The sequence below is a fragment of the Camelus bactrianus genome, chromosome 5, assembly GCF_048773025.1.
Source record: "Camelus bactrianus isolate YW-2024 breed Bactrian camel chromosome 5, ASM4877302v1, whole genome shotgun sequence".
NCBI lineage: Eukaryota > Metazoa > Chordata > Mammalia > Artiodactyla > Camelidae > Camelus > Camelus bactrianus.
This window is the reverse complement of record NC_133543.1, coordinates 76,910,276-76,922,767: the sequence shown is the minus strand read 5'-3', so window position 1 is coordinate 76,922,767 and position 12,492 is coordinate 76,910,276. Positions and strand designations below refer to the sequence as shown.

General features: G+C 29.6%; 1 protein-coding gene across 9 annotated transcripts in view; it reads left to right on the top strand.

Annotated features, from left to right (window-relative positions):
• NBEAL1 (neurobeachin like 1) overlaps positions 1-12,389 on the top strand; it is a 129,289-nt gene extending 116,900 nt beyond the window's left edge. For 7 of the 9 annotated variants that reach the window (XM_045507987.2, XM_074364149.1, XM_074364152.1 and 4 more), the window contains 3 exons: positions 231-392; positions 1,036-1,184; positions 2,568-12,389. In XM_045507987.2, coding sequence (XP_045363943.1) covers positions 231-392; positions 1,036-1,184; positions 2,568-2,844 — 588 coding nt within the window. In that variant the 3' untranslated portion in view covers positions 2,845-12,389. The remainder of the gene's footprint in view (positions 1-230; positions 393-1,035; positions 1,185-2,567) is intronic. The other 2 variants (XM_074364154.1, XM_074364151.1) reach the window with 1 other exon arrangement.
• Positions 12,390-12,492: the final 103 nt, after the last annotated feature.

Below are 12,492 nucleotides of genomic sequence, written 5' to 3'. Positions count from 1 at the left end.
TCTACTTGAGGATTTTACTGGTCTTATTAGTTAAGAGAGGAAAGCATTTTATGAAATAAAATGCTATATGAAATTTCAAGATTGGAATTATTCCTAAAGTACATATGTCCTTGGTAAAATAATCATTTTCTCCATGCCCTTCCCATATTTCTTTATCTTGCTCGCTTTCTTTTCTTACTTTTTGTTCTTCTTTTCCTTTGTCTTTTCATTTTCTAATATTTCCTGTATAGGATGGCACTGTGATTATACATACCATTCAGAAAGGTCAGTACATGAGGACTTTACGACCACCTTGTGAGAGTTCCCTGCTCCTGACCATTCCCAATTTGGCTATATCTTGGGAGGGACATATTGTCATCTACTCCAGCATTGAAGAAAGAACCACCCTCAAGGTATATACCAGTTTCATGAATTAGGGCTAGACTGTTTATAAGCTTATCTTTTCCTTCCCACAATATATTTATGAGGCATTTTGAGGAAGGAAAGAACACCGTATTTTGAAAAGGATGTTTTCCTTTCATGTTCAATTTGTTTATTCCCTATCACAATCTTAGCCTCACGTTTGATTTTGTTTTAGGAATTTCTAAAAACCTATATGATTTCAAAAATAATTTCTGATTATGTGAGACTTCCTAAGCTTAGGTGGAAATTATAACCAAATAAATTCTTTTTGCACAAGGCCGGGTATAAATAAATAAGCCGTGAATTTTATATGTTTATTTCCTTTCAGTAATAAAGCTTTTTCAAAATTAAGCAAAATTTTTTGTTTTGTTTTAGGAATATGGGTTTTTTTGGATGAGATTTTAGGTTCTTTGGGAGGAGTAAGAGTTCTTGTTTAATATTTATTTATCTAGCAATCTGATTGAAATAACTTTAACAATATTTTCTACATACTTTCTCTTTAAGCATACCTATGTGTTTATTCCAAAATTTTAAACCCAGTCATCATTCTGTTACAGTCATAGCTTTAATTGACAATATTAAAATTTAGTTTTAATTTGAGATCATTAAATTTTCTTCAACGAATCTTTGCAGGATAAGAATGCATTGCATTTGTTTTCCATAAATGGCAAGTATCTAAGGTCTCATATCCTGAAGGAACAAGTATCAGATATGTGTGTAATTGGAGAACACATTGTCACAGGCAGCTTACAAGGGTTCCTGTCCATAAGAGATCTCCACAGGTAAATATTAAGAATTCTGAAGAATCACTTAGGAAAATGCAGTAGTATTTTCAGCCTAGAGAGAATGGAAATCTATAATCTAAAATTTCTAATCATTTGGTTTATCATTTATTATAAACATGTCTTTTTTGGCAACTATGAAGAAAAATGGAGAAGCTAAAGTATTTCTGGATTGGTAAATGAAATGTAAATGTACATTTTTAAAATAGAACATTTTTTTATGTACCTTTACCATAATTAAAGAAATTTTTAATAGCCAGAAAAAATATTTTTCATAATGCCAATCCTGGATAATGAATTTGGAAATGTGTCTAATTATAGTTTGAATTTTTACAAAGTTGGGTTTTAAAAAGTTTTTTCAATTGTGGTAAAATTAAGTATTTTTAAGGCCAGCATATCAGTTCATGATTGTGTATGTATATATTTAAAATAAGTAAGGAGTCTTGTGTTATTTTAACCCAGTGAAGGAAAGAATGTTTGAAAAGTGGATATGTTTTTAAGTTTGGTATTCATATTTACTAACTTATACACACAAAGCACTTTTACTCCCTGCGTGCCCACATCCATTCTTTTATTTTCTTCTCTTTTTAAAAAATTTGCTGTGCCTTATTTATACTCCTCAGACTATCTTGGTCCCTCCCAAAAACCTTTCTTCTCAATCATTTCCTTATCCAGAGTGTTTTCTTATTGCATTCATATCAGTATCACTTCTGTACCAACATCACTTCACTGTCTTTGTATTTTCCTTCTTATTTTTATCATTCTTCCTCTTATAGTAGAGCACTGAGTCCACATTTCACTAATAACTTTCCAGTGTTTTGTTTTGCAACTCTGATATTACAGTGTTGTTAGGAGAATCCCAAATTAGAAGAAAAAAAACAATGGAATCTTTTAGCAGGTTCGTTTAGATCATAGTATGTACATCCTAAGATTCATCGTTGTCTAATCATAAAAACTGTGAGCATTTTTCATAATGGAATATTATATTGTCATATCATATTATATTTTAAAATATTTTCTTTTAAGAGAAAGCTAATAGAACAATTTTTTTGACCTCATCCTCCACCAATACACACTTTTTGAGGTTTTGCCCTTTTTATCCAACTTTCCCTTATTAATCTACAAGGTGAAAATCATTTTGTGAGAGCACATATATGTGGTTAGGAGGAAAACAGATGAAAATAGAGAAAAAGTCTGTTAAGAATTTTAAGTAATGCTATAAATGTGGGCTGTTGTGTCACTCAGTTTCTGAACCTAAGTTCCAACATCTGTAAAATTAGAATGCAGAACTAGACGATCAGTAAGTTATCTTCCTGGTATAAAATTCTGTGAATCCATTATATATCGATGTAATTGTGTGTGTGTTTTTTATTTCTCTTCTAGCTTGAATCTCAGCATCAACCCATTAGCCATGCGATTGCCTATCCGCTGTGTTTGTGTAACCAAAGAAAATAGCCATATTCTTGTAGGATTAGAAGATGGCAAATTGATTGTAGTGGGTGTTGGCAAGCCAGCTGAGGTAAAACCTAGCATCAAGAATTTAATTTCCCGTACGGTTGGGGATTCCTTTGGTTCTACTGTATTTCAAATGAATCAGAAGTCTCCATTATGGATAAACAAATTGAAAAACAAATTTGATTTTTCAAAGTACAGTAAATGAAAGGGTATAAAGCTGGTATTCAAGAGTGATGTTTATATATGTTATTGAAATCACACATTTAGCAGTTTCCATCTATAACTCTATGAATAAGAAAGTTCTTTTATTCTTTGTCTTTCTAAATCTAGATTTAAGACCACTCCTGGAATTTTTAATACATAAAAGAATTTATAAAAAATGGAATATAGACTCAAACAACAAAACTACTAATTTAATTTCAGTAAATATTCTTCATGATTGTATGTCAGTTGTCCTTTTATAAAAGCATCGTTTTTTTACTTGGAACTACAAATATCCCTATATACTGTGCTAATTCTCAATGAGTTACCTATAGTTACTGTAAGTTTATTTGCCAGTGGTTTATCATTTACTGAATATTAAGATATCATAAATCTAATACTGTTCCTAAGAAACCTTAGTGACTATACACCAAGTAATCTAGTGATTCCTTTAAGAAACTTAGTTTATTACATAGAGTCATACTTAAGCATTACACATTTTTATTGATACCATTGGTCTTTTCTGAGAAATCTCAAATACGACATCTGTAGGGATTTTTTCAAGAGAAGACATTACTGAATAACACTGTCAGTGATAATAATAAATCTATCTTAAGTCATGGGAACCTTTTTTTGTATATTTTAAGATTTTGTTAATCCTTGTACTCTTTTTCAGGGTATTATTTTAACAAGAGGTCTTATTAAATGAAAGTGATTGCAACATTTAGTTTCAGGTGTAACGGTCCCCCAGACAATGTCAGCATGTCCAAATCTTGGTATTCCACTTATATTTAAAACACTTTAAGCATTTTCCCATTCAGCAGTAATAGAGTTTCTAGATTAATATATTTCCCAAGTAAAAATTGCCCTCCTGTCCTCTGCTGATATGATGATTACTTGAGAATGCTGCTCAGAGTGTTTCACTTTCTGTGGTTTACTCAAGTGCCTTTAAATTTGATTGTCCTCCAACTTAGGTAATTTGTTAGTTTCTGATTATACTGAATTTTTAACAACTGAAATGACAATATGCACACACATTTGAAAAAAATTGGTTAAAAAAAAAAACACCTAAGCAGCTTCATTTCATAGGCCTAAAGTAATATGTTGTAATATTTACCAAGTAAATTTTTGATCCTTATTGAAAGATTTATATAGTCTACAACACATAGAATTTGAATTATGTGTAGGGCTTGAATAAAATTATTTTTAAATCTATTTTACATCCTTGGATGTATCAGCTGAAATATGGATTTAATTTAGTAATAAATAATCTAATTGAATACTTTGAATTTTGCATAATTAAGATATAATTATAAATGAAAACATAGAAATTAAATCGGTAAATAGTTATGAAAAGAGTTCTATTGCAACATTTATTTTTATCTGAAAGTCAAAATCTTGATTATTATGTATTTTTAAATCATGTATCAGTTTTGTATATTATGCTGTCAGTATGAAATCCATATTTATAAATTAGATGGTACAGTGGTACCAGATTAATGGAAATTATGTTTTTGGAAATACATCTGGAAATGGAAATGCAAATGCAAAACAGACATGCCAGAGTGTCTTTGCCTGAGACTTATCTTTTATCACGCCAATAAATGGACCCTAGAAAAGTAGCCATTAAAAAAGGGTGGCAGCTGAAACACCATTAAAAAATAGTTTGCTCTTGGGAAAGTAATTTCAACAAATTATATGGTTAGATTGAGAAATGTTTCCCATGAGGGGTTTTGTTGCCCTGTAAAGAAATATAAGCACTTTTAGAGGAGTATTTACTCACTTATTCAATTCATATTTAATGAATAATTGCTATATGCTGAGAAATGTGCTGGGTGGCAAAATTTAATGGTGGAAGAAATGTGATTTTTCTTACCTTTAAGGAGTTTATGCTGTTCTTACTTTCTAAATTACTTTTTATCATTCTATTGTTAAAGAGTTTTTTAAATTATTAGATCAAAATATTTTAAAATTACTTTCTTTTCATCAAAATATTATTTTACTTTCTCCTTATCATTGTGATTGTCATTAATAGTATTGCAAATACAAGAGGCAAAAACTCCCCAAACTTATGTCTTTTTAGCCACATTAAGTATAATTTGAGAAGATTGCTTTAATGAAGTAAAATATAGTTTTGTGAATATATAAAATAAAGGAGTCTGATCATTTTGACATAACTGGCACATTTAATTTAAAAATTTGTACATTGGCATTAGATTTTTCTCAGCTGAAAGACAATGTAGATTATTATTAATTAAGAATCATTAAAATGTTAATGATTCTGCTAACAAAACCTATTTCTTCTTCATTCTACAAAATCAATGTCTTGTTTATCAATTTCATTCATCCTTTTTTTTTTCTTTCTTAATAACTTCTATTCTTCATTTCTCTGGATTAAACAGATGCGTTCAGGTCAGCTTTCTCGAAAATTGTGGGGATCTAGCAAGCGGCTCAGCCAGATTTCAGCTGGAGAAACTGAATATAATACTCAAGATTCCAAGTGATTGTTGTTTCCGCCTTCTGTCATAGATAACTGAAACTTGATTTATTGCTTTGTCACTTTAACCACATCTCTCAACTATCTTAAATGTTTCAGGGCTTTTATCCCTGCAAATCATCTAGGAGTTACCAAAATTTGGTATGGCATGTATATAAAGATGTTATATTATTTTCCACTTTAAAAATTTCTGATACTATCACTGAATCCAATCTTACAAACTAATTCTTATTTTACACTAAGATGAATTTGAGGAAATACATTTGACTTGATTTAGTGGTTTATTCCTAAAGATCATTAGATCCATTTAAAAAAAACAAACTTCTAAAAATGAAGAAATTAGATTTATTTACTTACTCTAAACAGCAAAATTTGAGATATTTCTAATAAAAAAGTAGAGATAATGGGACAGTTGAGAGACATGGCTTTTAATACATTCTTTAGTTAATCACTTTCCTATTTACTGACCACCATATTTAAAAAATCAATTTATTTATGGAACTTCTGATTGGAAGTAGTATTTTGAAGGCATCTGTTGCATACTTGGATTTTCAGAACCCAGTATAAATTCCAGATTTTCATGATGAATTGAAAAAAAGACTTTTGAAACTGGTACATTGGCTCCTCACACTACTATTTAGCATATTACTAATGAGAATTTACTGCAATGGATTATTATCCTTAAATAATAAAGCTTGAGTAGGATTGAAAGAAACTAGAGATACCATTTTACAGATATATTTCATTAGTAGTATAGTTAAGGAAAATGCTGATTATGATTTTGACAGTTGGGTCCTTTAAAAGTAGCATGTGCAGCTCAATTTACATTTGCAAACTTTGAAATTTCTTGGATTTTTTTTTGTTTATTAAAGAAACACTGTTTCCCCCCAGTAATTATTGGAAGTTAGCAGTGATACTCAAATATACTACATTTTTAACAATTTCATGTGATTGATGAATGAACTGAAAAGATATGATAACTTAAACTAGTCATCTAGGTATAGTAATTTTTTAAGTACCCATTTCTATTTAATGTTATGTATATCTTTTAGGATAACAATTAATTTTATTATACATAGCTAGATGTTAACATTACGCTTTGCTATTCAAGATTTTTAAGTAAAAGCCTGATAGATTTATTTTGGAATTTGAAAAGATTGTTAAACCTTGTGCTTTTATAAGGTCATCTTTTGAGTTAGATCAGAGAGCTTTTACAACCATGAGTGTCCTTAATATGAGATTCCTCAGGTTTTGGGGGAATTTTTGAATCCCCTAAAGTTGTGTGGATATTCTGTATGTTAACTGCATATTTTTCAGGGATGAATGGTTGTGTGGCTTTCCTAGAGAGGTCTGTGATGAAGGAAAAAGAAGACTTTTTACAATAATACATTTTAAAAATAATAATATTCTTTTTTATTTCATAAATCATAGATTTCCTTATATCCCACTGTCTTCTCAATTGTGAGAAATTTTTCCTCTGTAGTTCTCTCCTGTTGCCCACAGTATGTAGTACCCTTTTCTTTATAATCCTATGAGTGAGTAAAAAATTTATGAGAAGTAAAGGATTCTGTTTAGGGAAACTTTTTGATAGATTCCATCCGCTTGAGTCAGGATTAGTAAAAGTTTATAGAAGAATTTTCTTTATAGTTACTTAAAATCCGCTGTTTTATTCAGTGAAAAATAGTTTTAGGTGAGTCACACTGAAATAAACTGATGCAGCAAGTGTAAAATAGAGCATATGTAAATGTGAACGTTTCAGTTTTGAGGGCTTCAGGAATTAGTGGTTAAAATGTTTCAAACCAGTCAGTATAGATAAGTATGATTTATTGCGATTTATTGCTTCAATTAGTTTATTTCATTCTATTTTCATTTTTTATCTTACGTGTTTTTGGAGGTTTCAAGTTAGCAGAACCAAAATGATTGATTTTTGATATTTTAAATGGTGATTAACTTTCTGTAAGTCAAAACTTTGGAAATGTTTCTCTTGCTTAATTATCTAGAGATTTAGGCTTAAGGATGCCTTCTTTATTTTCAAGGTCACTTAATTGGTTTTAGAAATTATTTTGGGTGCTTATAAGTTACAAAAAAGTTTAACTTAGATTACTAGGGGAACATTCCTAAATTTATGGTACTTTACTTTGCTACTGTTTAGATGGAGGAACTAAAGAAGCACGTTTTATAGCACAAATAGGAAGGAGCTTTGTTCACAGTAAATATCCTACATAGACTAACCGTAGATGTTCAGAGCAGTGGAATTAATCTTTGTATTACTTTTTCCAAAAAGTTAAAACCAAAAATGTAAAAATTTGAGGAAAAGCTTTATTTTAGGATAAAATAACAGTATTTTAAAAGAATGAAACTTAATTTAGTAAAATAAGCAAATATAGTGGTAGCATTGGCTGAATAATATATTCCTCTTTTAAACAGTTAAGCCCACTGAATTGAAAATCACTAGATAAAATCACTGGGAAGATATACTTTGAGGGATTCTGGTATAGTTAGATGTTATTTATAGAAATTATTTCTTTATTGTATAATGGGAGAAATGTGTGGTATCATTAGAGTGCAATAACAAGTGGACATTTCAGTTGATGAATGTAATATCTCATCTTGGCTGTTATATAAAGTGTGTTGTCTTTGAGTAACTTTTCACCTGCTTTTGTTTCTTGACACTAGAGATGGAAATAAAAATCTCAGCATCCTGGTGATGCAGAGCGATTTATACTAAGATAATGATTATACTTTTAGAAAGTGAGGTCAGATATTAAAATATATAACAGCTGTGCTCACTTAGAGAACGGAGAAGCTTTATAAGATTTTCTTGAATTCTCCTCAATCAGTATTCTGTCATTACTTAGATAAAATTGGCAGAGAGAAGAAAAAATAGAGCAGGGCATGAAAATTAGGAAAGTATATAAAGTGAAGCTTGGCTAGTTGATTTAAAATCTTGTAAGCCTGTGAAGCTCATGTCATCTATGAATAGTTTCTATTAATTTCCTTTAGGTCACAGTGCTTTTTCAGATCACATCCTTTTGTAGGAGAGAAAACGCCAAGCATTCAGTTTGTCATTATAACAACACCAGTGAGGCTTCCTTTTTTCTCTATGTAAGGCATATAAAAATTATCCTTAAAGAACTCGTATTGAAAATTAGTTTTATGCCTCTAAAGGAACAAGTGTGCCCTCATAATTAATTAGAATTTAGATTTGAAAGTTGAATCTTAAACTAAGGTTTTTTTGTATTCTGTTTGAATAGGAGTAGGCAGAGGAAATTAACTTGAATACCCCATTTTTATTTAATGATGGTACATGACAACTGGTCTTTGCCTTTAAGTGTATTTTATATTGTTACTACTAAAGAAATCACTAATGGAAATCTTTTAATTGAATTTAAGGAGGTTAGCTCCTTTTATATATATATATATATTTATATTTATAAAGTGAGTGGCATTGTCTTTATCACCTTTCCAATGAAAAGATGCAAGTGCATGGACTATGTTAAATATAAATATTATATAAATGTTAAATAATATATAATATGTAATGTCATGGCAGGGGTGTGTATGTGTGAAAGTTGGTCCCCTCAAATACATAGTTAAACTTGTCTTCCATAAATAAGTTCCTAAACCTGTCTTTAGAATATAGTTTTTGACTGATACAAGAAATGAAATATATTCTTTTTTTCTAAATCTAATCTGTTGTTTTCCTTTATCAGCCAGACTCATAGCTTGTTCTGATTACTGTTCCTCTTATCAGCTAAAACCTTTCTTCCCCAGTAAGTGACCAGCCTTAAACATTCTTATCACTCTCAACAAGTATCTATTTCCAGTATTCTCTTTGCCTAATTCATTTATCATACATACTCAGCATTTGATTTGCTTTAAACTTGATCATCCAGGACATTGTTCTGGAGAGTTTTCCTATATCAGAGTCCTGTTGTGCTTTTTCTGATGACATTAGGCAACAATGTGGTGTTGTCAATCATCATTTCAATATTATTCAAATGTTGGCCACAACTTTACTTCTTTAATTTGAATCTAGCATTTCCTAGGTCATTGTTTCTTAATTGAGATTGCAGATCAGATTTCTCTGTAAAGTTTTATAAATTTACAGAAGTCTAGGCACTACTCTGGACCTTCCGAATCTCCTTACTTGATATTCTTGGTACAAAAAATTGTCTCAGGGTTATTGTGTTAAATCTTGAAGTATTTCCTCTGTAGAAATTATATCCATTAATTTTTATAAATTAGATCTAATATTCACAGGCTTATTTTAAAATAGGTTTAATCATTATCCTTGGAGATATTTTGTCTAAAACTTGCTTAGAATGGCTTTCTTATCTTTGTTTTGCATGCCATAGAAACCACCAAATTTCCTTTGTAGTTTGCATTGTTTTTATCATAAACCCTCTTCGGACCTTTCATGTTTGAAAATTATAACTAATATTTGCCTCCAAAAAAGCATGTTTACTTTTATTAACTCCTAGTGATTATCAGTGAATATTTTACATATCTGAATTAGGTAACACTTTAAGTATTAATAAAAAACATGAACAACAAAATGCTAGATTTAAAACATAGATCTTTTGTAACCTGAAGCTAGTAATTAGTAGATTCTTCATAATTAAAAAGCATTGAGTAAATTCCCTAAGTACTTCTCATGACTTTTGTAGGTTTAGCTTCCATGTAGAAATAATCTTTAACTATTCATATGAAAAGTCCTAGTATTACAAAAATAAAGCATTAACATTTAAGATATTTAGGCCTGCACTGGAAGTAATTCAATTTTCTGCATTAAAAATACAAGGCCATCATAAACTATAGGAGTTGTGTTATTTTCTTCAGTATAAGAACCTTGTGTAAAAGTGGCTGTCTTATGAGGTACTTTTCTGGTAGATTGTACTAATTCATCAGACAAATCTTAGATTATCTTATGGACATTTGTCACATATAAATGATTTCTAAACACATTGCAGGATTTGGACCTATGAAGCAATTGGCTTTAGTGAAAAATAAGAGGACAGAGATAAAACTGTATTTACTTTTGTCTTTAACGCCTCTAATCTTATGAACTGAAAGTTCAGAGGAGAAGAATAAATAGAAAGTCACTAATTCAGCAGTTGTTTTTCATGGTATAGTTTCAATACATTTCCTTAGAAACTTATTTTGCAAATATTACCATATAATAATAACAGCACAATATTGTCATTGAAAAAAATTACCTGTTCACTTTTCAAAGTTGACTGTTAGTGGAGTTTTGGATGTTTGTGTGGGTGTGTGTTTTCACTTTTAATATGATGGCTGCCTTATTATTTAAAATTTATAACTATTTTTTGGGTGTAAAAAGTAATTAGCTATTTATAATACTATTACACAGTAGCACTGTAATTTGAGAATAAGAAAACAAGTTAGGATTTAGCTAGGATTGAAAAATAAAATTATATTTTATTGATTAAAGTATAAACTCACAAAAGAAGTCTTATTCCAATTGGACCTTTTAAAATTTTATTTTGGTAATATATTTCAGCAATATTCAATAATATATTTAATGTATATTAAAACTAGAGGTCCTCTGGAACCAATATACTAAATAGTTAATGTTAAAATGATATTTTTGATGTTTCTTCTCTTGGAAAAATTTTCCCACAGTATCTGAGCAATGTGTTTTAAGATTTGTTGGGCTCAATCTTCAAATTAAAAAAAATACTCCTCATGTTTTGAAGGAAGAAAACCTTACCTGTGATAAACATATTATTTTGCCCTTTAAAATGCTAAAATTATAGTAATTAATCAATAAACAGTTTATAAAGTGGTTCTGGTAAGGAGATGTCAGTTGTTAGACTTAACTAAAAAATCTTTGAACTCTTAGTTTCTTATATAGCAATTAAAGAGAATATTTATTCCTTTGGAATTTTGATTGCTTTCCTTGGGTAACTTTCAAAGTTTAATTATAATAGTTTCCACAATTTCTTCCAAAATTATGGGCATATTACAATAGATTTTGCTATTAAAGATCTTTTATATTTTTGACTATTTTTTCCTATTATGTTCTATACTGCTCTCTGTCATTCATACATACCATAACCAAAAATTTTTTGTGGCTGTTTATGTTATAGTTAGCTTTACAGGAAACTATATGGCTGATCTGTTCTCTTCAGAAGCTTCTAATGGGTATGGCTTTCCTTCCCCCAACCATTTACTTGTATAGACATGGACCAAACAAATTAGCAAAAAATAATCAGAGATCTAGCCAGTCATTTTCTCTAAGATGCATTCTATGGAAGTGAACTTATTAAGAGACAAAAATATCAAACACATATGATTTGTCTCTTATGTCAATTTTTCTGGGAGCCAGATTAAATAGGAGCATTTCAGTGTTATCAGAGAGAGTGACAGTGACTTGAATGCATATATATGCACATAGTCAATTCAGTGGAGGATTGATGAAAATTTGGAATTGCTTATTAAAAAAAATACTTGCAAATCGTGCTGCTACTTAAATATTTAAGGAATTCAAAAAGTTGTGTAGTTACCGTAAAATGTTCCTTCTCATTTGTTCTACTGGAATTGACCAGGAAAAAGAGACTATTAAGCCTTATTTATATCTAATTATTGACTGTGCAAACTGTGACTCAGTGAATATCTGTATGCCAAAAAAAAAAAAAAAAAGGTTTTAAAGTTGAGGAAGTTTTAGATGTAATTAAGACATGTAAATAATTTTGATTAGTATTCTCATTATAATGAAGTTACTGTTCATTTGGTGCAATATGTTCTTCTCTTTCTCATCCTTTTAAAATTAAATGTAGAAGATGTATGTTTTATTTTATTACATTGAATGCAGTTTAAAATTTTTCAATGTGTGTATATGAGCTAATATTTGATTTGTTTCTGTATAGCATGATTGAAGATAATAATTGAAGATTTTGCACTTTTTTTAGTCTTTTGGAAATTTGTACTCTAACAATTTTTAAGAATGTACACTTATTTTGTGTATAATTAGATTTGTATATGAAAATGGTTTTGAATCAAATAAAAAATGATGTTACTTTCTTCAATTGATTTGTAATTCTCAATTTATAGTCTAATTATAACTTAGCATTGGCTATTTGAGTAGGCAAGGGATAGAATACAGTATAGTTTAAGCAGCAAGTTGATCAC